This window comes from Cetorhinus maximus, chromosome 17 (assembly GCF_964194155.1).
Source record: "Cetorhinus maximus chromosome 17, sCetMax3.hap1.1, whole genome shotgun sequence".
Taxonomy (NCBI): Eukaryota; Metazoa; Chordata; class Chondrichthyes; order Lamniformes; family Cetorhinidae; genus Cetorhinus; species Cetorhinus maximus.
Window position 1 is genome coordinate 77,472,816 of NC_135895.1, and position 27,969 is coordinate 77,500,784.

A 27,969-nucleotide genomic window follows, 5' to 3' on the forward strand; every position below is an offset into this window, starting at 1 on the left:
GGCAACCTGTAACTAGTGGAGTGCTACAGAGATCAGTGCTGGGGCCACAATTATTTACAATATATATTAACGACTTGGATGAGGGAAATGAATGTACTATTGCCAAGTTTGCGGAAGACACAAAAGTAGGTGAGAAGGCAAGTGGTGACGATGACACAAAGAGTCTGCAGAGGGATACAGACAGGTTAAGTGAGTGGGCAAAAATGTGGCAGATGGAATATAATGTGGGAAAGTGTAAGATTATGCACTTTGGCAAGAAGAATAGAGGAGCTGAATATTATTTAAATGGAGAAAGACTGGAGGAAGCTGCAGCACAGAGGGAATTGGAGGTCCTCGTGCGTGAATCCCAAAAAGCTAACATACAAGTTCAGCAGGTGAGGCAAATGGAATGTTGGCCTTTATTTCAAAGGGAATAGAGTATAAAAATAGGGAAGTCTTGCTAAAACTCTACAAGGCACTAGTTAGACAACACCTAGAATACTGTGAACAGTTTTGGTCCCCTTATCTAAGGAAAGATACAGTGGCATTGGAGGCAGTCCAGAGAAGGTTCACTAGGTTGATCCCAGTATGGAGGGATTTTCTTATGAGGAGAGGTTGGGCCTGTATTCATTGGAGTTTAGAAGAATGAGAGGCAACCTTATTGAAACATAAGATTCTTAGGGGGCTTGACAGTGTAGATGCTGAGAGGTTGTTTCCCCTTGTGGGAGAGTCTAGGACCAGAGGGCATTATGTCAGAGTAAGGGGGCACCCATTTAAAATAGAGGTGAGGAGGGATTTCTTCTCAGAGGGTAGTCAGTGTGGAATTCTTTATCGCAAAGGGCTGTAGAGGCTGGGTCGTTAAGTGTATTTAAAGCTGTGATAGACAGATTTTTAATCAGTAAGAGTATCAAGGGTTATGGGGAAAAGGCAGGAAAGTGGAGTTGAGGATTACCAGGTCAGCCATGATCTCATTGAATGGCGGAGCAGGCTTGATGAGCCAAATGGCCTACTTCTGCTCCTACATCTTATGGTCTTAAATGCTGCTTCCACCGCTGTTGCTAATAGGGAAAGCTTCCGCATAAAAAGCAATTTTTGTGGACTGTTACTCAGCTCATTTGGTGACTATCTTAAATTTATCTTGAATTAACCTTTGACTTACGAACTCACCCAGTGGAAACAGTTCTTCCAAATTTACCTCAAAATTCCTTGTCATTTTGAGATCTTTTAACCACTGTTCTAACGAAAAGAGCCCCAGTTTTTAACTCCCCTGATTACTTATAGGAACGAGGGATTAAAGTTAACATTTTCTTCATCCTCTGCACAGCCGCAAAATCTTTCCCAGATTAGGGTTCCCAAAACTGGGTACAACGTTCTAACTGCAACCTGACTGATGATTTGTGAAGGTTTTACACATTACTTGGGTACTCAATGCCCTTCTTTATACAAGCTCAATAGTTCTGATGAGCTGGTCAATGGTCTAAATACTACACGATCTTCACCCCTGGGCAATCTCCCAAGACAGTGAACATGAGTAAAGACCAAATGTAATCCATGTGAAGTAGGGCTACAGGACAAAGGATAATTGGAGTCACACATTCTATTATTTTAATACATCCTTTAAAAATTCTGGTGCCCACATTTATATTGGAAACTGTCTCTTTACATTATATATATGTATATACCCTGCCAGTGTTGACTCTATAGTGCCCTCGCTGCCAGTACAGTATAACTACAATCTCAAGTTTATTTAGGCAGTTTCCATTGCATATATGAAATAGGAATTTATAACAGAAAATAATTGGCAAAAAGTGCATACCCCTGATCATACCTATATGCAGCTAATGGATCTCTGAATTCTACTCGACTGCTCTTCTTCACATTGCTCTCCAGAGTGGTAGATCTCAGGGGGCTCCGGGACGTTTTGTCCTTCCGTGATTTGCTGCGACTCCTGGACTTGACAGCTGAAGCACTAGCTGCAGAATCCTCCAGGTACCTTCCATCTGACAGGAATAGAAACAAGGTTTAACAAGAAAAAGAAGCACGCGTTCCATCTCCTTATCACTATCAGCGGACTCAGTCCACAAAAGTTACATTAAAAAGACTACTGTCAGCATGTGTAAGGGAGAGGTGGGAAGCTCATTCATCCCTCGCTGACCAGCTCAAATTCCATGCACTAAAACAGAAAGCAATAAACCAGATGTATGAGGCCAAGGCCGTGAAGGGATCGGAATGCAAGCATGAGAATTTTAAGAATCAAGGCATTGCCGAGCCGTTAACCAACGTAGATCAGCAAGCACAATGGGTGATGGCTGAAGAGCACGGTGCAAGTTAGGATTTGGACAGCAGAATTTTGGATGAACTCGAGTTATAGAGGGCACAAGGTGGGTGGCTGGCCAAAGGAGCACTGGAATATACTGGTGAATGGACCTGTACAACTTGCATCACAGTGCCCACCAGTAGCTGGAAGTCTACAAAAGCATTGCAATAGGCAGGCATTTCCCATTCGGTAAAGTGCTGACGCAAACTGCTAACAAACATTTTTCCATTATAAACAGCTGACAAGTGGACAAGGCCAGAGTTAGATCAGGTTCAAGGCATTATCATCTTAAAATTTCAATTAGAACTTAACTGTTTAAACTGAACAATGAATAATATTTAAATTAGTTATTTCAACTCACTTATAGTTTTAGATTGTTGGATGGGAGGCTCGATGAGAGCATAAATACCAGCCCGCAATAACTGGATTGAATGATCTGTTTTTGTACTATAATTTCTATGCAATTCTATGAATCACTGTTTCTTACACATGGGTCATAGATTTTCTTTGGAGCTTGAAAGTCAACTGTTTGTCTTGTGTGAGCCACTCACCATGAATACATATGGTACCTCATATCTGAAGCTATGACTGGATCAAGCTCTTTGGACGGTGAAAATGAACCTTGCTATCTTTATACACTATTTTGCCGAAGCCTGATAGTATCAACTTGTTTGTCTGCAGTGAACTTGATTATAAAATATACTGTTAATCTAAAACCAATTGTCAGTGATGTTTTTATCTTTTCAAGATCCAACGCCCACATTAGCAATGATAGAGATTCAAGGCAATTTGCAGCACATTAGTCAATGAAAGGCAAACATTCGGAGGTCCATTACTTAAAAAATAAGATTAAACGAATTAAATATTGCAGTGGCACATCTATTTCCGGGGCCGGTTAGCTCAGTTGGCTAGATGGTTAGTGTGTGGTTCAGAATAACACCAACAGCCTGGGTTCAATTTCCGTTCCAGCTGAAGTAGACTTTGGACCTGCCTCTTCGCCCTGCCCCTAAGAGTAGAATGCAATGGCAAACCAACACTGACAAAAACTGCCAAGGAAAATAGCTCCAGATGAAGCATAAGCAGAGAATGAGCCACACAAACACACACATCTCATAAGATAGTACATGTTTTCTAAGACCCTTAATTTTGATTTGCACACACAACAATTTTTAAAAGTTTTTACAACACATGCTAAATAACTGCTTGGAAACCCACTGCCTATACTTACAGACTGGCCACTTCAGTAAGGAATGGAGGGCTCACTTGCATACCCAAGAAGCTCCACAAATGAGAGAAGAGATTTCATAGCCCCAATCCGTTTCTCAAATGCTAACAAATCATTGCAAAATGTCAGTGCATGACGGCTCACTAATTAACTTGATAAAGAGCATAACCTTAGCAAATTTTTCCTTTCGCCTCAAGGTCTGCTCCGTTATTTCCTGTTTTCATTAAAGCTACTGATCAATGATGGCCTACATGAGATTAACAGCTACTGTTGCACCAAATACTACAATCGTTTCTTTTGTTGCCCTTCCACTTACCCTTCCGGCTGATTTTTCTGGTAGCACTGCTCGAAGCCTTCTTAGTATCCATCACCGTGTCTAACACTGCAGTGCTGGTGGGTACAGCTTCCAGCCTGTTCTCTATGTGGCGCAACTTGGTGTGAAAGAAAAAGAAACGACAAATCAAATACAATGTACATTAAAGAAAGCACCTTTCTATAGCAAAAATTCTTAAGATAGACCTGAGCAGCATTGGGAGGGAATTAGCCAACAGGAAAGCAGCCAAAGGGCTACATTTTGAGGGTGCTTGGAAGGTGGTGGGAAGGAAATCAGGGTGAGATTCCAGAGTGCAGGAACAAGACAGTTGACAGTTCTATTGCCAAATAGGGCAGATGGAGCTGGGAATGCTCAGGAGAGCACAACTGGAACAGCAGAGGATGTGACCTGGGATGGAGGGCAGAACCAAGTTGGAAAGCCAAAGGGGAACGACTATAGGCAGATGCAGGGATAGGAATTTTGAAACTGAAGCACTGAGGGAAGGCAGCCAACAGGGATATCTAACGACAGGGAGTGATAGGTGAGCAGGGTCAGGTGCAGTGTTCAGGCCGTGTTGGAGATTAGAGCGTGGAACTTGGGAGGTCGGCAAAGAGGACAATGAAAAAGTAATCAAGTCTGGAAGTGACAAGAGCCATGAATCAGACTTTAGTAGTAGTGGTGTGGAGAAGCAAGGATAGAGAGGGGTATATCTGAGGTAAAAGGAGGTGGGGTCCTGGAGATGGGCAGGATGCAGGGGGAGGTGACGGTGTAGTGGTATTGGCGCTAGACTAGTAATCCAGAGACCCAGGGTAATGCTCTGGGGACCCAGGTTCGAATCCTGCCACGGCAGAATCGGAAATTAAAAGTCTAATTACGACCATGAAACCCGTCTGGTTCACTAATGTCCTTTAGGAAGGAAATCTGCCCCACTTAGCTGGCCTACATGTGACTCCAGGCCCACAGCAATGTGGCTGACTCTTAAATGGCCTCTGAAATGGCCTAGCAAGCCACTCAGTTATAACAAACCACTAGAAAGTCTCAAAAAGGGAATGAAACCAGATGGACCACCCAACATCGACCTAGGCACTGGAAAAAACAACAAACTCAGCCCCATCGACCCTGGAAAGTCCTCCTTACTAACATCTGGGGGCTAGTGCCAAAATTGAGAGAGCTGTCTCACAGACTAGTCAAGCAACAGCCTGACATAGTCATCCTCATGGAATCATATCTTACAGGTAATGTCCCAGATACCATCGCCATCATCCCTGGGTATGTCCTGTCCCACCAGCAGAACAGGCCCAGCAGATGTGGTGGCATAGTGGCATACAATCGGGGGGGAAGGCCTTGCAAGTCCTCAAAATCGATTCTGGACCCCATGAAGTCTCGTGGCATCAGGTCAAACGTGGGCAAGAAAACTTCCTGCTGATTACCATGTGCCACCCTCCCTGAGTTGACGAATCAGTGTTCCTCCACGTTGAACACCGCTTGGAGGAAGCACTGAGGGTTGCAAGGGCACAGAACATACTATGGGTGGGGGACTTCAATGTCCATCATCAAGAGTGGCTCGGTAGCACCACTACTGATCGAACTGGCTGCGTTCTAAATGACACAGCTGCTAGACTGAGTCTGCAGCAGGTAAAGAGGGAACCAAGAGGGAAAAACATACTTGACCCCATCCTCACCAACCTGCCTGCTGCAGATGCATCTGTCCATGACACTGTCGGTAAGAGTGACCACTGCACAGTCCTTGTGGAGATAAAGTCCTATCTTCACATTGAGGGTACCCACCATCGTGTTGTGTGGCACAACCACTATGCTAAATAGGATAGATTTCGAACAGGTCTAGCAACTCAAGACCGGGCATCCATGAGGCGCTGTGGGCCATCAGAAGCAGCAGAATTGTACTCTAACACAATCTCATGGTCCGGCATATCCACCACTCCACCATTACCATCAAGCCAGGGGATCAACCCTGGTTCAATGAAAAGTGCAGGAGGACATGGCAGGAGCAGCACCAGGCATAACTAACAATGAGGTGTCAACCTGATGAAGCTATAACACAGGGCCACATGCATGCCAAATAGCGTAAGCAGCAAGTGATAGACAGAGCTAAGCGGTCCCACAACCAACAGATCAGACCTAAGTTCTGCAGTCCTGCCACATCCAGTCATGAATGGTGGTGGACAATTAAACAGCTCACTAGAGGAGGAGACTCAACAAAAATCCCCATCCTCAATGGTGGGGTTGCCCAGGACACCAGTGCAAATGATAAGGCTGAAGCATTTGCAACAATCCAGCCAGAAGTGCCGAGTGGATGATCCATCTCGACCTCCTCCAGAGATCCCCACCATCACAGATGCCAGTCTTCAGCCAATTCAATTCACTCCAGGTGATATCAAGAAACAGCTGAAAGCACTTGATAGTGCAAACCAGGCTCTGACAATATTCCGGCAGTAGTACTGAAGGCTTGTGCTCCAGAACTTGCCGGGCCCCTAGCCAGGCTGTTTCAGTACAGCTACAACACTGGCATCTACCCAGCAATGTGGAAAATTGCCCAGTTGTGTCCTGTACACAAAAAGCAGGATAAATCTAACACGGCCAATTACCACCCTATCATCAGTAAAGTAATGGAAGGGGTCATTAACTGTGCTGTCGAGCAGCACTTGCTTACCAATACCCTGCTCGCTGAATCCAAGTTTGGGTACCGCCAGGACCACTCAGGTCCTGACCTCATTACAGCCTTGGTTCAGCCATGGACAAAAGAACTGAAATCCCGAGGTGAGGTGAGAGTGACTGCCCTTGACATCAAGGCCATATTTGACTGAGCGTGGCATCAAGGAGCCTTAGCAAAACTGGAGTCAGTGGGAATCAAGGGGAAAACTCTCCATTGGTTGGAGTCATACTTAGCACAAAGAAAGATGGTTGTGGTTGTTGAAGGTCAATCATCTCAGCTCCAGGACATCACTGCAGGGGTTCCTCAGGGTAATGTCCTCAGCACATCCATGTTCAAATGCTTCATCTATGACCTTTCTTCTATCATAAAGGTCAGAAGTGGGGATGTTCAGCACCATTCACGACTCCTCAGATACTGAAGCAGTTCATGTCCAAATGCAGCAAGACCTGGACAATATCCAGGCTCAGGCTGACTAGTGGCAATTAACATTTGCACCATACAAGTGCCAGGCAATGACCATCTCCAACAAGAGCGAATCTAACCATCAGCTCTTGACATTCAATGGCATTACCATTACTGAATCCCCCACTATCAACATCCTGGGGATTACCATTGACCAGAAGCTGAACTGGACTAGCCATATAAATACTGTGGCTACAAAAGCAAGTCAGAGGCTAGGAATCCTGCGATCAGTAACTCACCTCCTGACTCCCCAAAGCCTGTCCACCATCTACAAGGCACAAGTCAGGAGTGTGATGGAATACTCCACACTTGCCTGGATGAGTGCAGCTCCCACAACACTGGAGAGGCTAGACACCATATAGGGCAAAGCAGCCTGCTTGAGTGGCACCACATCCACAAACATTCACTCCCTCCACCACCGATGCACAGTAGCAGCAGTGTGTATCATCTACAAGATGCACTGCAGGAATTCACCAAGGCTCCTTCAACAGCACCTTCCCAACCCACGACCACTACCATCTAGAAGGACAAGGGCAGCAGATAGATGGGAACATCACTACTTGCAAGTTCCCCTCTAAGCCACTCACCATCCTGACTTGGAAATATATCATTGTTCCTTCACTGTCACTGGATCAAAATCCTGGGACTCCCTTCCTAACAGCGCTGTGGGAGTACCAACACCACATGGACTGCAGCGGTTCAGGAATGTAGCTCACCACCACCTTCTCAGGGGCAACTAAAGAAAGGCAATAAATGCTGGCCTAGCCAGGGAAGCCCACATCCCGTAAATGAATAATTAAAAAAAAAAGACATGTGAAGCTCAGTTCAGGCTAAAGCACCATCTTAAGATTTCACACCATCAGCATGAGCAAAATTCAGAAAGGGGAATGGGAATCAGAGTTCAGATGTATAATTTTTGTTTGCGATTGAACAGGATCACATTGCTCTTGTCAACGCTCTGCTATAGAAAGTCTTGATGTTAAATAGCTCAATCACAGTTGCGAATTTAAGGGTGATGGTGATGGAGAAATAAAGTTGGTTGTGGTTACATATAAGAAAGCTGACCCAATACTTGAGTGATGTTTCGGAACAGCAACATATCACTGGGGATTAGGAAAGGGCCAGAGAAGAAAAACACCACAGAAGAAAGAAAGAGGTCATGTTAAAGAAAGAAGCCGAGAGGGATAAAGAACAGCAACACACCATAGGTGAATCGCACAAGGTGGACACAGTGTGTGTGCGCAGGATGGAAAGCAGACTGAAGTCAGTCATAGCTAGCATCCAAATTTTAAAGCAAGAATGTCCACAATTCACAGGGTATCTAATGCTCTACTTGTTGAACCGTAGCAGGTGTGTGCACAACAGGACAAGATTAGCTCAAAAGTTTCAACAGCATCACACTCAGATACTATCTCAATATTTAAATTTCAAGTCCTTGAAGCCAGGAACCAATGTATGAAATTCAGCTCTCACTTCCAAAATGGACAGTAAGCCTCAAAGTTAAGAGTTTTAAACAAAACAAATGTTGCAGTATATAGAATGGGTATAGCAGATAGGAATAAAAAGAGAGATGAAGTGAGAGAATCATAGACTTAGACGTTTGCAGCCCATCATGTCCATGCCAGTCAATAAAGATCTGACTACACTAATTCCATTTTCCAGCGCTTGGCCCATAGCCCTGGAGGCTTTGGCAACTCAAGTGAATATCTAAATACTTCTAAATGTTACGAGTGTTTCTGACTCCACCACCCTTTCAGGCAATGAGTGCCAGACTCCCACCACCCTCTGGGTGAAAAGATTTCTCTCAACTCCCCTCTTAGCCTTCTACCTCTTACCTTAAATCTATGCCCTCCGGTTATTGAGCCTCCTACTAATGGAGAAAGTGCCTTCCTATCCACCCTATGTCCCTCATTATCTTATACACCTCTATCAAGTCCCCTCTCAACATTCGCTGCTCCAAGGAAAACAATCCCAGCCTATCCAATCTTTCCTCATAGCTCAGACCCTCCAACCCAGGCATCATCCTGGTAAATCGCCTCTGCACCCTCTCCAGTGCAATCAAATCCTTCCTATAATGTGCTGACCAGAAATACACGCAGTACTCAAACTGTGGCCTAACTAGTGTTTTGTACAGTTACAGCATAATCCCCCTGCTCTTGTGTTCTATGCCTCTGCTAATAAAGGCAAGTATCCCATATGCTTTCTTAACCACCTTATCTACCTGCCCTGCTACCTTCAGAGATCTGTGGATATGCACACCAAGGTCCCTCTGATCTTCAATACTTCCCAGGGTTCCACTATTCATGGTGTAATCCCTTGCTTTGTTAGCCCTCCCCAAGCGCATTACCTCAAGCTCTTCAGAATTGAATTCCATTTGCCACTGCTCTGCCCACCTGACCAGTCCATTGATATCCTCCTGCAGTTTACAGCTATCCTTCTCACTATTTATCACCCTACCAGTTTTCATGTCATCTGTGAACTTCTTGATCATGCCCCCTACATTTAAGTCCAAATCATTACGTACACCACAAACAGCAAGGGCCCCAGCACCGAGCCTTGCAGAACCCCACAGGAAACAGACTTCCAGTCACAGAAGCATCCCTCTACCATCACCCTCTGCTTCCTGCCTCTCAGGCAATTTTGGATCCAACTTTGCCTTGGATCCCCCGTGCTCTTACTTTCTTGACCAGTCTGCCATGAGGGACCTTATCAAAAGCCTTGCTAAAGACCACATCAAATGCATTACTCTCATCAACACTCCTGGTTACCTCCTCAAATATTTCAATCAAATTTGTCAAACACGACCTCCTCTTAACAAATCCATGCTGACTATCCCTGATTAATCTGTGTCTCTCCAAGTGCAGATATAGTCTGTCCCTCAGAATTCATTCCAGTAACTTCCCCACCACCGAGTTTAGACTGACTGGCCTGTAATTTCCAGTCTATCCCTTCCTCCCTTTTTTAATAATGGGACATTAGCAGTTCTCCAGTCCTCTGGCATCTCACCTGTGGCCAGAGAGGATTTGAAAATTACTGCCAGGGCCCCTGATATCTCTTCCCTTGCCTCCCTCAACAGCCTGGGGTACATCTCATCCAGGTCTGTGGATTTTAAGGCCACTAAACCCGCTAGTAGCCCGCTAGCATCTGTCATAAGCTTCTCTTTTGTTCTTAATCTTAACCTTTATGTCCCTTAACATCCAGGGTTCTCCAGACTTGGCCCCCCCAGCTTTATCTTTATGGGAATGCATTTGCCCTGTACTCTCGCTATTTCCTCCTTGAATGCCTCCCACTGCTCTGACACAGTTTCACCTGCAAGTAGCTGCTCCCAACCCACTTGGACCAAATCGTACCTCATCTTAGTAAAATTAGCCTTTCCCCAGTTTAGAACTTTTACTTATGGTCCAACCTTATCCATAACTATCCCAAATCTAACTGAGTTATGGTCACTATCTCCAAAATGCTCTCCTACTAATAAGCCTTCCACCTGCCCGGGCTCATTTCTGAATATTAGGTGCAGAACTGCCCCCCTCCCTTTTTGGGCTATATACTGGCTAAAAAAGTTCTCCTGGATACAACTTAAGAACTTTGTTCCCTTCCTACCTTGCACACTAAAACTACCCCAGTTAATATTTGAGTAGTTAAAATCCCCTACTATTACTGCCTTATTATTCTTACACTTCTGAAATTTGATTACAAATTTGATCCTCTATCTCTCCCTGACTATTGTGTTTTTTCACTTCTACCCATATGGCCTCATTTCATGATCCTTCCAGGATATCATCCCTCCTCACTGCTATAATTGATTCCTTGATCAATATTGCGACCCCGCTCCTCTTCTATCCTCCTCTTTATCTCGTCTGAATACCCTATAACCAGGAATGTTGAGCTGCCAATCCTGCTCTTCTTTTAGCCAAGTCTTGGTCATAGCTACGATATCATACTCCCACGTGCCTTTCTGTGCCCTCAGCTCATCTGATTTATTTCCTCAGGCTCCTTGCATTAAAACATATTCCATTTAGCCTTGCTAAACTCACTTCTTTCTTATCTAGCCTATGTTTCCTCTGCCTTCCAGACTGACTTACTTGAGTTTTAGCTTCTAATTTCATCTCAGCTTCTCTCCCCTCTGAATGACTTTTCAGGATGCCATCCCCCTGTCAATTTAGTTTAAATCCGCCCCAACAGCATTAGCAAACCTCCCTGCGAGGATGTTGGTCCCGTTCCTGTTTAGATGTAATCTGTCCCACCTCCCCCAGGAACGGTCCCAATGCCCCACGAATCTAAAGCCCTCCTTTCTGCACCATTTTTCCAGCCATACATTCATCTGCTCTATCCTTCTGTTCCTAAACTCACTAATGCGTGGCACCGGGAGTAATCCGGAGATTACTACCTTTGAAGTCCTGCTTTTCAATTTCCTACCTAACTCCCTAAACTCTGCTTGCAAGACCTCATTTCTCTTTCTTCCTATGTCATTGGTCCCAACATGGACAACAACCTCTGGCTTTTCACCCTCCACCTACAGAATGCCCTGCAGCCGTTCCGTGACATCCTTGACCCTGGCACCCGAGAGGTAACATACCACCCTGGAGTCATGCCTATGGCCGCAGAAGTGCCTTCTCTACTCCCTTCACTAACAAATCCCTACCACTATTGCCCTTCACACTTCTTCCTCCCTCCCTGAGCAGCTGGGCCACCCACGGTGCCATGGCCTTGGCTCTGGTTGGCCTCCACAGAGGAACCGTCACTCTCACTGTTTTCCTCGGCCAAAAAATGGTTTGCGAGTGAGATGCATTCGGGGGATTCCCTCACTACCTGCCAGGTCCCCTTCTTGTGTCTGGCGGTCACCTATTCCCTCTCTGCTTGCACTTCCTTAAACTATGGGGCAATCATGTCCTGAAACATGCTATCCACGCACCCTCTTAGTCTCGTGAATGCACTGTAGTGCCCCCAGCTGCCATTCATGCTCCAAAACTCGGAGCTTGAGTTGCTCCAGTCAGAGGCAACTCCTGCACACATGGTCACCCAGATCGCCACGAGCGTTTAGGATTTCCCACATAGCGTAGGATGTGAAAATCACGCAAACTCTTACTTTTATTTTAACCTTTGCTCCTACTTCATAGGATAGATGCTAGATCCTTTAAATAGATTAGATCCTCTAGGAGCTGCTGATTTCTTGTCCCAGGGTCCTCCTCTCACAGGAAGACTGGATAAAAAATGTGGGGCAGAATAGGTGTGTTAAATCTAAACTGCTATTTATCGCTGTAGAGATAATGGTACAAAGCCCTGACACCACATTAGCTTTATTACTGAAACATTGGATTATTTCAATGTCAAAGGTGTGCACTGAACATATTTAAAAAGCTAGAATTGTCTAGCACCTGCTGAATGTTGAAAAGTTAATTTCTAACAACAAAACCAATCGTTACTAATTTTAACAGTTTGATCAGTGCAAACATTTCAACTCTTTACCTAATTTTTGTTCTCAACCAAAAGAAACAACCCCGGTTTTCGATGACCATTGCCAAGTTGAAGAGAAGGAACACCCTGCTGGACACCAGTTCACACAATTTGGTCGGGGGGGGCAGGCGTGACACCATGAATTACAAAAAGTAAAATCTTTTCAGATACTTACAGCAGCTTTGGTCTGGTGGACTGTATCCCATGCTGAGGCCAAATCTAAAGCACAAAAGAGGTTATTACATTTCAAACATTTTACAAGTGGGAACCTAACATTTCGCACACTATCTCCTCTCAACCCTCCCCAACCTTGCCTATTTTAATTTAGAGGATGGGGTTATATTTTCACAATGATAAATTCATGTGATTGGGAAAGCTTCTACCTGGGGAGCCCAGTAAATGCATTGTTATTTAGAAGGATCCTGTTCAGTAGGTTGAACCAGTGTGAGCAGAGTTCACCTAGTCTGGAGAGCTGAGGAGCTTTCACAGCATCTACACTCAATCAGCCACGCAAAACCAGATCTACCGCTGAATTTGTTTTGTCTGGACTTCAAACCAGAGCTGCTGGGGACAATTTAGCCTTGCCAATTTCAGCTTCCAAACCTTTGGTTTTAGTATTAAAGCAGTCACTATGCCTCTTGACTTTCTTTTGCTGAATGTTATGCCCAATGAGGTGAGTGATGTCAATACTGTGTAGGGGAATATCCAACAAGTGCTCCCAGATCAGATACAGCATGTTTAGATCCAGGATAAAGCACCTTCATAACAATGATCCAGTGGCCCTCAGCCACTCCAGAGCTGATATCATTCCATTTCCCAATAACCACTATTCAGTAACAGTACTCCTATCCATACTTTAAAGAAAAACAGGTTAGCATGTCATTTCCGCTGAACACTAGCTATTTTTTTTGAACTCCCAAGCCCAGGACACTGCAGTCCCTACTCAGCTTGCATAAGTCAGCATAGACTTGCAGTTTGTACAATGTTTTATTGTTCTTGAAATTCACACTAACATTTGTTAACTGATGTCTCAGAGGTTTCAGCACACTTTGCCAATTACTTTGTACACTCTTTAAAGTACAACTTGTAATAATTAGCACGTGCAATTTAATAGAAACGGTGCCATGGCACTTCACAGGAGCATTATGAAGCAGAATTGGACACCAACCCACAGAGAAATTTTATGCAAGGTGGCCAAAAGCTTGGTTTTATGGAGCATCTTAAAGGAAGAAAGAGAGATAGAGGTGCAAAGAGCTTTAGAGAACAAACTCTAGAGCCAAGGGCCACTAATGGTGCAGCTATTAAAATTGGGAATACTCAAAGAGGCCAGAATTAGCTGAGCGCTAATATTTGAAAGTTGTGCAGCTGGAGGAGATGAGAGAGATAGGGAGGAGTGAGGCTTTGAGGGATTTGAAAACAAGGATGAGAATTTTTACATCAAAGAATTGTTTAACCAGTGGCCACTGTAGGTCACCGAGCATGATGTTGATTGGTAAATAGGACTTGGTGTGTTTGGGTGACTTCAAGTTTATGGAGGGAAGAATGTGAAAGGTGGTTAGGAATGCATTAGAATAGTCAAGTCTAAAGCTAACAAAAGCATGGGTACAGGTTTCAAAAGCAGATCAGTTGAGGCAAGGGTGGAGTCCATTGATGTCACGGGAGAAGAAATAGGCAGTCTCAGTGACGGCACAGATGTGTTAGTTAGGAGCTTATCTCGGAGTCAAAAGGTTCAAAGGTTGCAAACAGTCTGGATCAGCCTCATACAGCTAAGGCAGGGAGGGATGGAGTCAGTAGCTATGGAAGGAGTTAGCAGCGGGGATCAAAAACAATGGCTTCAGTTTTCCTAGTATTTAATTGGAGGAAATTTCTGCTCACTCAGTAGTGAATGTTGGGCAAGCATTCTAATAATTTCGCAACAGTGGAGGAGTCAAGAGAGGTGGGAGTGAAGTAGAGCTAGGCGTCCTCAGCACATATGTGAAAACTATGCTGTATCTTCAAATGATGTCGTCTGGGAGTGGGGCAGCATGTAGATGAGGGGAACAAGGATAAATCCTTGAGGACACGAGAGTGTGGGAGCAAGAAGAGAAGCCATTGCAGGTGATCCTCTGGTTACAACATAATAGTCAACCATGGAACAGGCAAATGCAGTCCCAGCCAGCTGGACAACAGCAGAGAGGCTTTGGAGGAGGATGGTGTGGTCAACCATGTAAACAGTTGGAGGCAGATCAAGAAGGACGAGGAGGGAAAGATACCTTTGTCATACTCACATAGGATGTCATTTGTGACTTTAGTAAGAGCAGTTTTGATACTATGGCAGGAGCAAAAACCTGATTGGAGGGATTTAAACATGAAGTGTCAGGGAAGGTAGGCACAGATTTGGGAGGTGACAACACATTCAAGGTATTTGGAGAGGGATAGGAGGTTGGAGATGGGCAGCAGTTTACAAGTTTGAAAAACTATTTGGAAAGCATATTTAACACTTTCACAGACTGGCTGCTGAAATGCTACTTTATTTCTGGGTATGTGGCCTAGGTTTGACCCCCATGCTCTCCACTATTCAATTACCTATTCTGACACTTGTCTGGGCTCACACTTGAAGCATGGTCACTCTGCCAAGATAACTGACTGCCAGTGATAGCCAAGCAAACAATACTCCAGCAAGAACAGGCACCATAAAGAGCAGTCCCTGGTGATAATACACCTTTAAGCAGGCAATTTGAAACTGAATTTCAGAACCCACTCATGCATTGTCAGCTGTGGTCAGTGGTTAGCACTTTTGTATGTGTTAGAAGGTTGTAGGTTCGTGCCCCACTCCAGGACTGGAGCACAAAAATCAAGGCTGACACTCCCATGCACTGAGGAAATACTACATGCAAAAGATCCCATGGCACTATTTTTACATTCAGTTTTAGGGAGAGAGGAGTGGGTTTGAGGCTAAGTTTTTAAACTTAAATAAGGTCAATTATGAAGGCATGAAAGCTGAGCTAGCTAAAGTGAATTGTTAAGTTAGGTTAAGGGATAGGTCAATAGAGATGCAGTGGCTAATATTTAATGGGATATTTCAGAATGCACAGAATAGATACATTCCAACTAGTAAGAAAAAGTCCAAGGGACGGACACACATCCGTGGTTAATTAGAAAGATAGCATCAAACTTAAAGAAAAGTACATAATTGTGCAAAGACAGGTGTCAGGTCAGAAGACTGGACAGAATATAAGGAACAGCAAAGGAAGGCTAAAAGACTAATAAGGAGGGAAAACTTAAGAGTATGGGAGAAAGTGAGCCAGAAATATAAAAACAGATAGAAAAAGTTTTAATAAATGTTTTAAAAGAGTTAACAAAATGAGCGCTGGTCCTATAGAAAGTGAGTCAGGGGAATCGATAATGGAAAACAAGGAGACGGCAGATGAATTGAACAGGTATTAACATCAGTTTTTGCTATAGAGGATACAAGTAACATCCCAGAAGCAGCTATAAACCAGGAAATGGAAGCAGGGAAGGAAGTCAGGAAAATTACAATCACCAGAGAAGTGGTGCTGAGTAAATTGTTGGAGCTGCAGCTGACAAGAGCCCTGGTCCTGATGGACCTCATCCTAGGGTCTTGAAAGAAGTATCTAGTGAGATAGTTGATGCATTGATTTTAATTTTCCGAAAGTCCCTAGATTCAGGGAAGGTCCCTTTAGATTGGAAGATAGCAAATGTAACTCCATTATTCAAAAAGGGAGGGAGACAGAAGGCAGGAAACTACAGGCCAGTTAGCTTAACATTTGTTGAAGGGAAAATGTTAGAAGTTATTATTAAAGAAGTTATAGCAGGGCGCTTGGATGAGCTCAAAGTCATCAGGCAGGGTCAACATGATTTTGTTAAAGGGAAATCATGTTTAACCAACTTATTGAAGTTCTTTAAGGAAGTAACATGTGCTGTGGATAAAGGGGAACCGGAAGTTGTACTGTACTTAGATTTCCAGAAGGCATTTGATAAGGTGCCACATCAAAGGTTATTGCAGAAAATAAAAGATCATGGTATAGGGGGTAACATATTGGCATGGATAGAAGATCGGCTGGCTAACAGGAAGCAGAGAGTAGTCATAAATGAGTCTTTTTCAGGTTGGCAAGATGTAACAAGTGGTGTTTCAACAGTTTACAATTTATATAAATGGATGAGGGGTTGAAGGAATGGTTGCCAAATTTGCTGATGACAGAAAGATAGGTAGGAAAGTAAGTTGTCAAGCTGACATAAGGAGGCTACAAAAAGATATAGATAGGTTAAATGAGGGGCAAAGATCTGGAAAATGGAGTACAATATGGCAAAATGTGAAATTGTCCATTTTGGCAAAAGAATGAAAGAGAAGCATATTACCTAAATGGTGAGAGATTGCAGAGTTCAGAGGTGCAGAGGGACGTGGGTGTCCTATTGCATGAATTACAAAAGGCTAGTATGCAGCTACAGTAAGTAATTAGGAAAGCTAATAGAACATTATAATTTATTGCGAGGGGAATTGAATATAAAAATAGGAAGGGTTATGCTTCAGTTGTAGAGGGCACTGTGAGACTACTTTTGGAGTACTGTGTACATTATTGCTCACCTTATTTAGGGAAGGGTGTAAATGCGTTGGAAGCAGTTCAGGGAAGGTTTACCAGACTAATACCTGGAATTGATGGGTTGGCTTATGAGGAAAGATTGGATAGACTAGGCTTGCATCTGCTAGAGTTTAGAAGAGCGAGAGGCTACTTGATTGAAACATAAGATCCTGAGGGGTCTTGACAGGACGGATGTGGAAGGGATGTTTCCTCTTGTGGAAGAATCTAGAACTAGGGGTCACTGTTTAAAAATAAGGGGTCGCCCATTTAAAACAGAGATGAGGCAAAAAAATTTTGCCTCAGAAGGTCATGAGCTTTTGGAACTCTCTTCCTGAAAAGGTGGTGGAAACAGAGTCTTTGAATATTTTTAAGACAGAAGTGGATAGTTTCTTGGTAAGCAAGGGGGTGATATGTTATTGGGGGTAGGAGGGGTGCAGATTTCAGGTTATTATTGTGAAGTACAATAATTTTCACAATATTTTTCTGGTTTACTGTGAAGTAGATTTATGGGGTAAGTATAGTTGGGCCTGTGTGTGATTTAATTACATTTGGAGTCAAGTAGGCTGCAAGTTTAAATCATAAGCTAGGATCTTGACATGCTCATGAGTATACATGGATGCTGGCTTAGCATGTTAAGGTATGAAGGGAATTTGCATTTTTAGATAAATGAAGGGATATTTCCAAGGGATTTCAGTCTACAACTAGCCAGATAAGCAAGGCTAAAGAATGTTTATTTTTCCCAAAGGTTACTGACAATAGATATTGGCAACATGAAAGTTTTTATTTTGTGAGGAAGGTACAGTTTCAAAAACATTTGGAACAATAGAACCTACATATTAAAAAGTGAGAAACATATATAAAGGAGAATGAAAAGCTATGTGTCAGAAGGCCATGTGTCAGGAGGCAATGTAAGATCTAACAGTGGTGTGTGAAATAACCTTAATGAAGCCTCCAGCATTTATGCATAAGTCTGCTGTCTAACAAAACTGAAGTTGGGGAAAAGCCATTTGGAATTCCACTGTCCAGGGTACTGTGTTAATTTGCTGAGTTAGTTTTAAATCTAAAATCTATTTTGAACCATTGCTTTAAAGGGAGTGTAACTGGGAGTCAGATTAATTATGAATTTTAGGAGTTATTATAGTAGTAAGAAATTGTAGTCTTATGTGTATGCTTGAAATTTTTTAATATTTTGTTAATATATATTTTAATTTAATTTTTTAAATCTCCAAAGGTCTTGGTGGACTTATTACTTCTGAATTCAGTGCACACATCTTGTAATAAATACAAATTGCAAAACCGTTGTGATAGCCCAACCAAGTTTCCCTTGTGGATTTGGTCCACCTGGCACACATCATCTGCCACGCCATAACACTATCAGATCAACCATGATCTTATTAAATGGCGGAGCAGGATCGAGGAGCTGAATGGCCTTATCCTGCTCCTTGTTCATATGTTCACATTTAGAAGTGGGGGGGTTGTCCCCAATGCCCTGGCCAATATTTATCACTCAGAAAAAAAATCACAAAAACAGATTATTCGGTCATTAATACATTGCTGTTTGAGGGACTTCCTGGGCACAAATTGGCTGCTGCATTTCCTACATCACAGCAGTGACTGCAAAATATCTCATTGGTTGAACGGCTCTTGGAGATGTTCAATGATCATGAAATATCTTTTCCTTTATAATAGTTCATTGGTCATATGATTAACATGATCACTATTCTGCTGCATGGTGTTAATGACCGGGCTTCCTAATCACGTTAACAGCAATTTGGGGATCTAAATTTAACCGAACCAAATCTGTAAATCAGCACCACTATACCTTGCCTCGTATTCTGACTCTGCATTAGTCCCGGGTTTAGCAGGGACGCATTCTTAGATTTGCTGCTCCACATCTTGTCAGCTCACCTAAAACAAAAGCAAGGTAAGCAATATTAGCAACACTGATTTTCAGGTCCTGATTTAGTTACATTTCAAGCTTCTAATCCAAAACTCAAGATTCCTTTTTATTTCTTGAATCTGCGATTTTAATTTATGTTATGAAATTTGGTCAAAAACAGTAAGTAACATTTAGTAAGCATCATTTAATGGTGATGTTCTGGCTGCCAGATATGCGTAGACAGTCGAAATCTGGTCAGTACTAGGGTGGGACTTTGACACAATCTAGCCCAACACTGCTGATGTGCATTATTCTAGTCATTAGACACTGATAGTGAGAGATGCAGTGGTTTTAGATGTTCAAAGTGAAGGATGTGAATGAGTTTGGTACAGTGGGTTCAGACCAGGAGCATCCAAGCTTTTTGGCTCTTTTGCACATACATCATGGAGCATTGGGAAGCACCTTTGGAGATCGAGTTCGCATTCCCATTAACCTACATATATTCCAAGTTGTTGGTGCTAACAGATTCACAATTTTGATTAAGTGTTCTGATTTAGGATCTTATCACCAATGAGGCAAAGATGCCAAAGGCAGCTTTTCCAAACCTCCAGATTCAAAATGCTAACTGGCCAAACTAAGAAAGAAGAAATAAAAGTGCAAATAGGGCTGAGTTGGCTGGGCTTTGAGGGCCAGGTTGGCAGGACTCAGGAACCATGTGGCTCGAGGGCGACAGGTTTAACATCCTAGGTTAGGCCACACTTATTTTATCTGGGATTTAGCTTCAAATAGAGTCCATGTGATGGAACCAGAGTCTCCTCAACCCAGTTTCTGAGCGTCATAAATCCAGACTAAATCACAGCCCTCAAGAATTCAACAACAGTATGGAGAATGAAAGGCCACATTACTACAGCAGGGTAGATGGGACTTTGTCCTGTGTAACTTGTGCTGTGTATCTCGTCTAAGCATTCAAGAGTGGAAGAGTAATTAAATGTCAGCATTAGCATCGCCACAAGGGGCACAAAATCTTAAAATCCCAAAAGATGTGCAGCATTGAAATGTAATACAGGTAACCCATCACCTATCCTATAAGCCATCAGCAAGTTTTTGTTATTCGTGGTCTCACTGATCAATATGTCATGGTCGAAGACATCAGTTAAGCGTTTTTTTCCCCCCACTGGACAATTACAAAAGATAAATTATAGTTCACACTTTGTAGTAGGTGTATGCAACATGATTCTCCCTTCTTACCCAACTATACCACTACAAATGGTATATTTGTATACAAAGGTAGCAACGTGGGAGAAAACAGGTGTTCACCTGTTTAACTCTCTGGAAGGCTGATCAAATGTTGTATATGTAACTTTGAAACAAAATGCACTGCAATGAAGCATTCAGTGCTATCTAATTCCATCACACAGAGTACAATGCATTACTACGGACTTTGCCGAAGAGGTAACCTCCTCTTGCTCCTGCCCCAACTTAGCATACACCTTTCACCCACATTGCAGAGTACAGGCTTCAAGATAACTCTTCAGATATGCGGTGTTCAGAATGCTCTAAGTCTGCAATAAGGCTCTGTATAAATTCTCATTTTATCTTGAAGATCATTTTGCTGTGATGTGGAACTGCTGAAAAATTACTCCGGTAAAAAAAAACATTTGGCAACATTTTTGACCCAATAAGGTTAAGTTACAACAAGGCATTAATTACTTTGCTTAAAATACAAGAAAGTATTCCTCCTCCAATAACCATACCAGGTTCCAAAAATGTACACTTTAGCGTTCTCTAGTTCACTGACTGTATTACAGAACATGTAACCACTTAGATATTTTGACCTTTGCTGTTCTGGAAAATAAACTCAGTTCCACGTGTTTAAGTGGGTTTGAAGGTGAGGTCACTCCTAACATTTCCAAGAAAGGTGGAGAATGCGTACAGTGCATTAAACTGACAACCAACACATCAAACGCTGTGTCAATACATTACCACAATCTTCCTGCGGACGTGACTTAAACCAGTTTAACCAGATTAAAGTGCTTCTGTAGTTCTGATTGCAGCAAAACAATGCCCGTTCACCACATTCCTTCATTCACACTGCAAATACCAGCTCCCTTATGCAGACAACAAAATCATAGAGCTGCAAGACAACCACACAAGTGGCACTCTACCTCAATCTGAAGTACATTACAATAGTGACTACACTTTAAAAGAATATTATTGGCTGTCAAGTGCTTTGGGACATAAGTTATTTCTTGCTTTACAGAAGCACTAATTATTTCACTGCCCCAAAGTGAAGGGAAGATTTTCATTCAACCTATAACCAGCATTACACACCTGGATCAATTTTAGCTTGAGTTTTTCAACACAGTCATATTCTGTTCCAGGCAGTGTAAAGTTAACAAGCCCTAGACCACCCCTCCACCTATCCCATGAAAACATGGCTTTTGAGTCTGTTTTCAGGAGAGGGAAGCCAGCATTAGGAAAAGCAGTGTTCGGCACACACTCTGTGTAGGCATTCTTCTAAAATTTGAGCTCAGCAAACTGAAATCTGGTGCACAGATGTCATTCTGACAAGACGAGATGCAGTTGAATAAAAAATTAATAGCTCTTTGGTTATTTTACCAAGGCCATGACATTCATTAAACACCTGTTAAGCTGGCCATAATTGGCCCAAGTCTCACTTTCTCGCCCTTATGTTATAACTCATATTTAGATTGCTATAAGGAACAGCATGTTTCATTTATGTAAATTAAATATTAATAATCATCTACTGAAGTTAATGAAATTACTCCATGATTTACACCCTTTTTTACACTACAGAACCCCTTTCACAATTGCACCAGTCCGCTTGGCGCACCACATCCCTTTACACCACATAGTGTATTCAGCAGAAATGAGCAATAAATACACGGCTAAAATTGTTTGCAGAGTCACATTTGTCAATCTGGTTGAGACTGTTTCCCAATGTCAGGAGCACATAACTGAACAGGGAGTCTTATAAATAAGTGACATCAGGTGGCAGGAAATCACAACAGACATAAGTTACTGCAGTTGCAACCTGCACAGAAAGTCCAACTTATGCTCTGGCATCAACTGGCCAATACACTAGAATTTACACCAATGCCATGTCAGCTCTCCTTAAATGGTGAAAACTAGAGAATTAGACAAGCAAAACCTCCATTAGTCACCCTTGGTAAAATGTTAGATCAATGAGCTGCCCCAGATTTCAGTCTGGTACAGCAAATTTCTCAGGATTCCACAGAAACAAAGATAAGTTTATTACAAAAATTGATTTGAAACTGTCCTTGAGCTATCAGACTAATTTATATCATGGCGAAGAAGATTGCAGTTAGCAGCTGAGAAAGAGCTGCCATCTGGCACAAGGCTACATTCTACAATTACTTTGGCCAATAACTGCAGTGCAGATAACGGAGGTTCCACGTTAGTGTCTTTTTAAAACCAAGGAGGAAAAGGGTGAATCACTTTGATGGAATGTATTAGTTTGGGGCACTTGTTGTGTTTGTGAATGCACTGTACGCTGCAGATTGTTAAACACTAACCACGACAGTCCTGGCCATATAACAATGTAAATTAGCAGGTCACATCACACCAACCTTAAACAATGGAGCGATTTATGGAGATTAAATAAGCGTCCTCAAGACTTCAATAAATCAAGGAAGGGGGTTTATATTTTAAATCAATGAAATCTGAAAGACAGGCACGGTGTTCACTTTCACGCATGGTCTTAAGGGCAGCAAAGTATAAAATCTGCTGATATGAAAACGCGTGGAAGGGTTGGCAATTCAGGAGATGATTAGTTGGCTACAAGCTAATTTAGGAAAATTAATAAAAAGGATCATTAAAGAGTGTCAAATATCATTTAATGTGGAGAATTTCACTGTGCACATACAGCGCTTGAGGCACAACTGTGCCATGCATTGTAAGAGCAGGAAAGGGCAATGGGCAGTCACTGACCAGATGGCAGTCATGTGGCTAGTGGATTGTGACAGTAGATTGTGCGATCAAATCCCACCACAGAGGCGGGAGCACATAATCTAGACTGACACTTAGGTGCAGTACTGAGGGAGCACTGCACTGTCAGAGGTGCCATCTTCCAGGTGAGATGTTAGACCAAGGCTCCATCTGCCCCATTCTGGTCAATATATATCACAACAGATTATTCGGATTATCGCATTTCTGCATGCAGAATTTTGTTGAGCTCAGGATGTATGTTGAGTTTCCTAGTTCATAACACTGAAAAGTATTTCACTGGCTGTATAGCGCATTGGGATGTCCCAAGGTTCTGATAGACAATATTTAATACAAGTTTTCCTCTCTTTATTCAAGATGCAAAGACCAAAACTAGGCACAAAACATGTATGTGCACTACCCAGTATGGTACTGTGCAATACAGACTGGAGAGGTTCTGAGATCAAGCCCTAGGCTGAAGTTGGGGCAGAAGAGATTAGCTTCAACTTAGGCAGAAAAGAGGAAGAAAATCTCCAGTGATCCCTGTTGCCAAGTGTGCAAATGTGGAATGGATCAGGCCTGGTCGTGAGTCCCTTCCTCAATTGTCTGGCAACACACTATATGATAAAATATGATTACTTGGGCAAATTCTCAGTCAGGAAAGGGAGAACCGGGAAGAAAACTGGGGGGGAAGAAATCCTCTCACTTCCCAGAAAATGACTGAAGTTATCAATACAAAATTTCTCAGTACGAACCTATGGTCATCATCCTTCCACATTAAAAAGGCTATGAACGTGCAAGTCATTTTCTACATAGTTCTGAATTCAGCTATAGTCCTGCACCTTCAAATGCTAACATGCCACATCATTTAACGTATAGACAAATCTTCAAAGATACTCTTCTTACAAGGACAGAAGCAGTGGCACACCGTCACCTAGTCACAGTGCCCTGACTTGAGATATACCACCACTCCTTCACCAATGTTAGCTTTATATGGTCCAACACCCACATCTATCACCACCATAAGGATTGCCTTGGTTCAAGAAGCTGTGGCCCATCACCATCTTATCAGGGTGTCTGGGGAATAGGCAATAAGTATGGGCTTACTAGCAACGCACACAAACTTTTAAATACTGTAACAGAATCAGCACTGCTCAAGGAAACCAGCAGACGGCTTAAAAATAAAAATGAAAGTTGGTAGGACTAAAGCTGCACATTATAGATTACATCAGTACAATACTGGCAAAAGATACTTTCAAGTAAACCACTTGTTGATGTTTAGAGGATCTCAGCCATTCTAACCCACTAACAATGTATTATATGCTGGCATTCGATAATTTAACCGGCAGTGGTTGGGAGTGAGGGAGTTACAGATGGTAATACAATCAGAGAAGCTCAAGCAATGACAGAAATCAAGCAGTTTTGTCAGACACCTCCCTCCTTATACTGTTCAACTTGTAACAGATCCAGACATCTGCTACTCTATTTATATCACCAAACCCAACTCGACTCAAGGCAGCTCACAGTGTACAAATGAAGGGCATGGAATCACTGCTGTAGCAGAAAAATACCGTGACAGTACAACTGGACCACTTTAAAGCTTCAGTGCCATTTAGGCTTTAGTGTCATACTGCTATCGTAGAATTATTCTTTACCCTATCCCAACTGCCCAACAGCAGGAAGCAGTAATGCAAGTTAAGAGACAGGATGGAGGGGGAGGCAGGGACGGCAGGGAGTCAAACTATATTCAAACAACATTAACATTTCATAATCCACTGTGATTGAATCTCTTTTACAACGAACACCTTCTTTTGCCACATCACCTGGGAAGGTACACAATCCAGAAAAAGACATTTTAAAGAAGTACTCACAAGGGTCTAAGCAGTGAGTCAGTTGGCAGAGCCTGAAGCAGGATACCTGGGCACCCTTAAGTGTACAGGGAAGATGGGTATTGCAGGGAGATAGACAAACATTGAGAAACATTATGCTGGCGGTAAGATTAAAAGGGAGAATGGGACTATCTGGATTCTTCTCCAAAAGAGTCGGTGCAGACTCGATGGGCTAAATGGCTTTCTTCTTTGGTGCATTATCGCATGATCCTATGAAAGGTACTTCCCCAAATACAAACAGAATTCAACCTGGAGAAGTGTAAGGTGATGCATTTGGGGAGGTCAAACAAGGCAAAGGACCACACAATAAATACTTAAATACTGAGAGGTGTGAGGGGCCTTGGAATGAATGTCCAGACTCCTAAAGGTAGAAGGACAGATCAATAAGGTGGTTAAGAAGGCATATAATCCTTTCAATTATTAGCCGAGGTATAGAGCAAGGTGGTTATGCTGGAACTGTATAAATTATTAGTTAGGCTACAACTTGAGTACTGTATGCAGTTCTGGTCACCTCATTACAAGAAGGATGTGATTGCATTGGAGAGGGTACAGAGGAGATTTACGAGGATGTTGCCAGGACAGGAAAATTGCAGCTATGAGGAGAGATTGGATTGGCTGGGGTTGTTCTCCTTGGAACAGAGGAGGCTGCGGGGAGACTTGATTGAGATGTACAAAATTTTGGGAGGCCTGGATAGAGTGGATGGGATGGGCCTATTTACTTTAGCAGAGAGGTCAGTGACTAGGGGGGCATAGATTTAAAGTGATTGGTAGAAAGATTAGAGGGGAGATGAGGAAAAATGTTTTCACCCAGACAGTTGTGGGGGTCTGAAACTCACTGCCTAAAAGGGTAGAAGAGGCAGAAACCCTCAACCCATTTAAAAGGTGTCTGGATATGAACCTCAAGTGCCGTACCCTGCAGGGCTACGGACCAAATGCTGGAAAGTGGGATTAGGTTGGGTGGCTTGTTTTTTGGCCAGCATAGACACAATGGGCCTAGTGGCCTCTTGTGTCCTAAATGTTCTATGATTCTAGTATAACTTTTTTTGAGGGGGCTCCCACATTGGGTGCCAGCCTCAACCAACTGGGCAAACAAGCTGTCAGATTTCTCAGGGTTGAGCTGAAATGTGCTGCCTACAGGATTGCCACAACAGAATGGTTAAGTAAGTGATAACTAAATAAGCATCCACTTGACACTCTCAAAGTGTAAGGGGTGGGGGTTGGTGTACAGTCTCACAGCTTGCCATTCTGCAGCACAGTAAACTGGACTGCAATATGCCACACCAATTTCAAGTACAAAGCACATACTTGCCTTTATCCTATAACTTCAGTAAGCATCATTGCAAAGTGCTTCACAACAACACTAAAGTGCACAGCTCCAGAAAGCAGTTGAGGCTGTCTCCTGCAGGAAGTCTCACATTGCTTGGGTTGGCCAAAGATTGCAAGGAGTGCAACGTCAGGATGCTCAGTGATTTTCCATCTCTCTGGGTCTGTTGTTCAATCTACCTGGAATCAATTTAATTGTTCAGAAAATGGCAGACACTCCCACAATGCTCTCTAAACAGTAAGGAGAGCACAAGCTGAGTTCTCCTCAGGGATGGAGACTTGCAGTTCTAACCAGTGGTATAAATACCTTGCCTGCCTGGAGCTGATTTAAATGCTGAGAAAGTGCAGACACTCCTGAAATCTGCAGTAACTAGCCTCACAACAGCAGCTGCAGTATAAATGCACCAGCAAATATCACAGCAGAGGTCAATTTCAGGAACAGATGGATTTGTTCAACTACACCAACATCCCCTGCTCTGCACTTCAAACCTCCAATGGTCACACAGACAGCGCCTGGGAATTGGAGCAAAGACCAACAAAACTATTAATTACAAAAACAGAATTACCTGGAAAAACTCAGCAGGTCTGGCAGCATCGGTGGAGAAGAAAAGAGTCGACGTTTCGAGTCCACATGACCCTTCAAGGGTCTTCTTGAAGGATCATGTGGACTCGAAACGTCGACTCTTTTCTTCTCCACCGATGCTGCCAGACCTGCTGAGTTTTTCCAGGTAATTCTGTTTTTGTTTTGGATTTCCAGCATCTGCAGTAGTTTTTTGTTTTTATTTTTTAAAACTATTAATTACCCAGGTTTCTAAAATTTGGTCTTGCTGCACAACTTGAATGTCTAACATAACTGACTGAGCTAGAATTTTAAACGGTATTTTGCTTTCTTCCATTTTTCTTCCCTCTCCTGCCATTTTTACCTAATCCATAGAGATCATCCAGTACTTTGCTCAGGTCATCATTCTTTCAAGTGCAATCTTATCTCAGTTTGTAGCACTCTTACCCAAATCAGCAGGTAGTGGATTCAAGCCCCACTCCGAGTATGGTTCTACAGCTCATTGTGGATTGTCACCTTGACATGCGGGCGAGGCTTGTGTGCTCTTCACAATCCCATCAGGTGCTCCTGTTGGGGTCACCCATGGAGGCAAGGTCCGGGGGTGGAGAGAGTGCTAGACGAAATGCAGTCCAACAAATCCTCAATGGCAGAACAGGTGAAAGAAGAGTGTCTCTCTCACAGGCTGCAAAGGCAGAAGGCAGTTGGTGCGTTAAGGTCATTGTGGTTGAACACGTCACAGATCTCGGATCACCAACCCGTCAACATCACGTCTACAATGACGGCGCCCAAGGTCCCTACGTCAAAGTCACGTGCAGGCTTCTACTAGGGTTCTACAGCTGCACTTAAGTTCCCACCCTTCAGAGGAGATGTTAGAACAAGGTCCGATCAGTCCATTCTGGGGGTGCAGGTAGATGTTAAAGGTTCCATGGAACAGTTTGAAGATTAGGATCCCATCATGGCTTGCAGGATCTTCCTGTGCCCAAACTGCCTCTTGTGTTTGTAAAATGTTTCATTGCGCTTAATGCACTTGAGACACTTCTAAAAGGCAAAAAGCATGCTAAATTGCATGTGTTAACTCAACTAGCAACTTAAACCCTGCATGAATCTGAATTATTTCCAGAATCTTCACCTTCCAAAGCTGACACAGTACTTGCAACACTATTAATGTAAACATGACCATACTACCCACTTCTTGATCATTAAAGAGTATTACAAGTGCTTGAAACCAAATTAAAAGAGAACATAGGCACCAGGTCTGTCAGTATCTGAAAAGATAAGACAGGTTAGGGCTTTGAATATAGACAAAGGACCAATCAATCCCTGACACATCTGTCCTCAGATACTGGCAG

At 43.0% G+C, this 27,969-nt stretch overlaps 1 protein-coding gene across 7 annotated transcripts in view; it reads right to left on the bottom strand.

Moving 5' to 3' along the window:
• cep350 (centrosomal protein 350) overlaps positions 1–27,969 on the bottom strand; it is a 209,842-nt gene that overhangs the window by 164,287 nt on the left and 17,586 nt on the right. For all 7 annotated transcript variants that reach the window (XM_078561488.1, XM_078561484.1, XM_078561482.1 and 4 more), the window contains exons 2-5: positions 18,827–18,912; positions 12,600–12,643; positions 3,838–3,952; positions 1,808–1,979 (exon numbers count right to left, since the gene is read on the bottom strand). In XM_078561488.1, coding sequence (XP_078417614.1) covers positions 1,808–1,979; positions 3,838–3,952; positions 12,600–12,643; positions 18,827–18,899 — 404 coding nt within the window. In that variant the 5' untranslated portion in view covers positions 18,900–18,912. The remainder of the gene's footprint in view (positions 1–1,807; positions 1,980–3,837; positions 3,953–12,599; positions 12,644–18,826; positions 18,913–27,969) is intronic.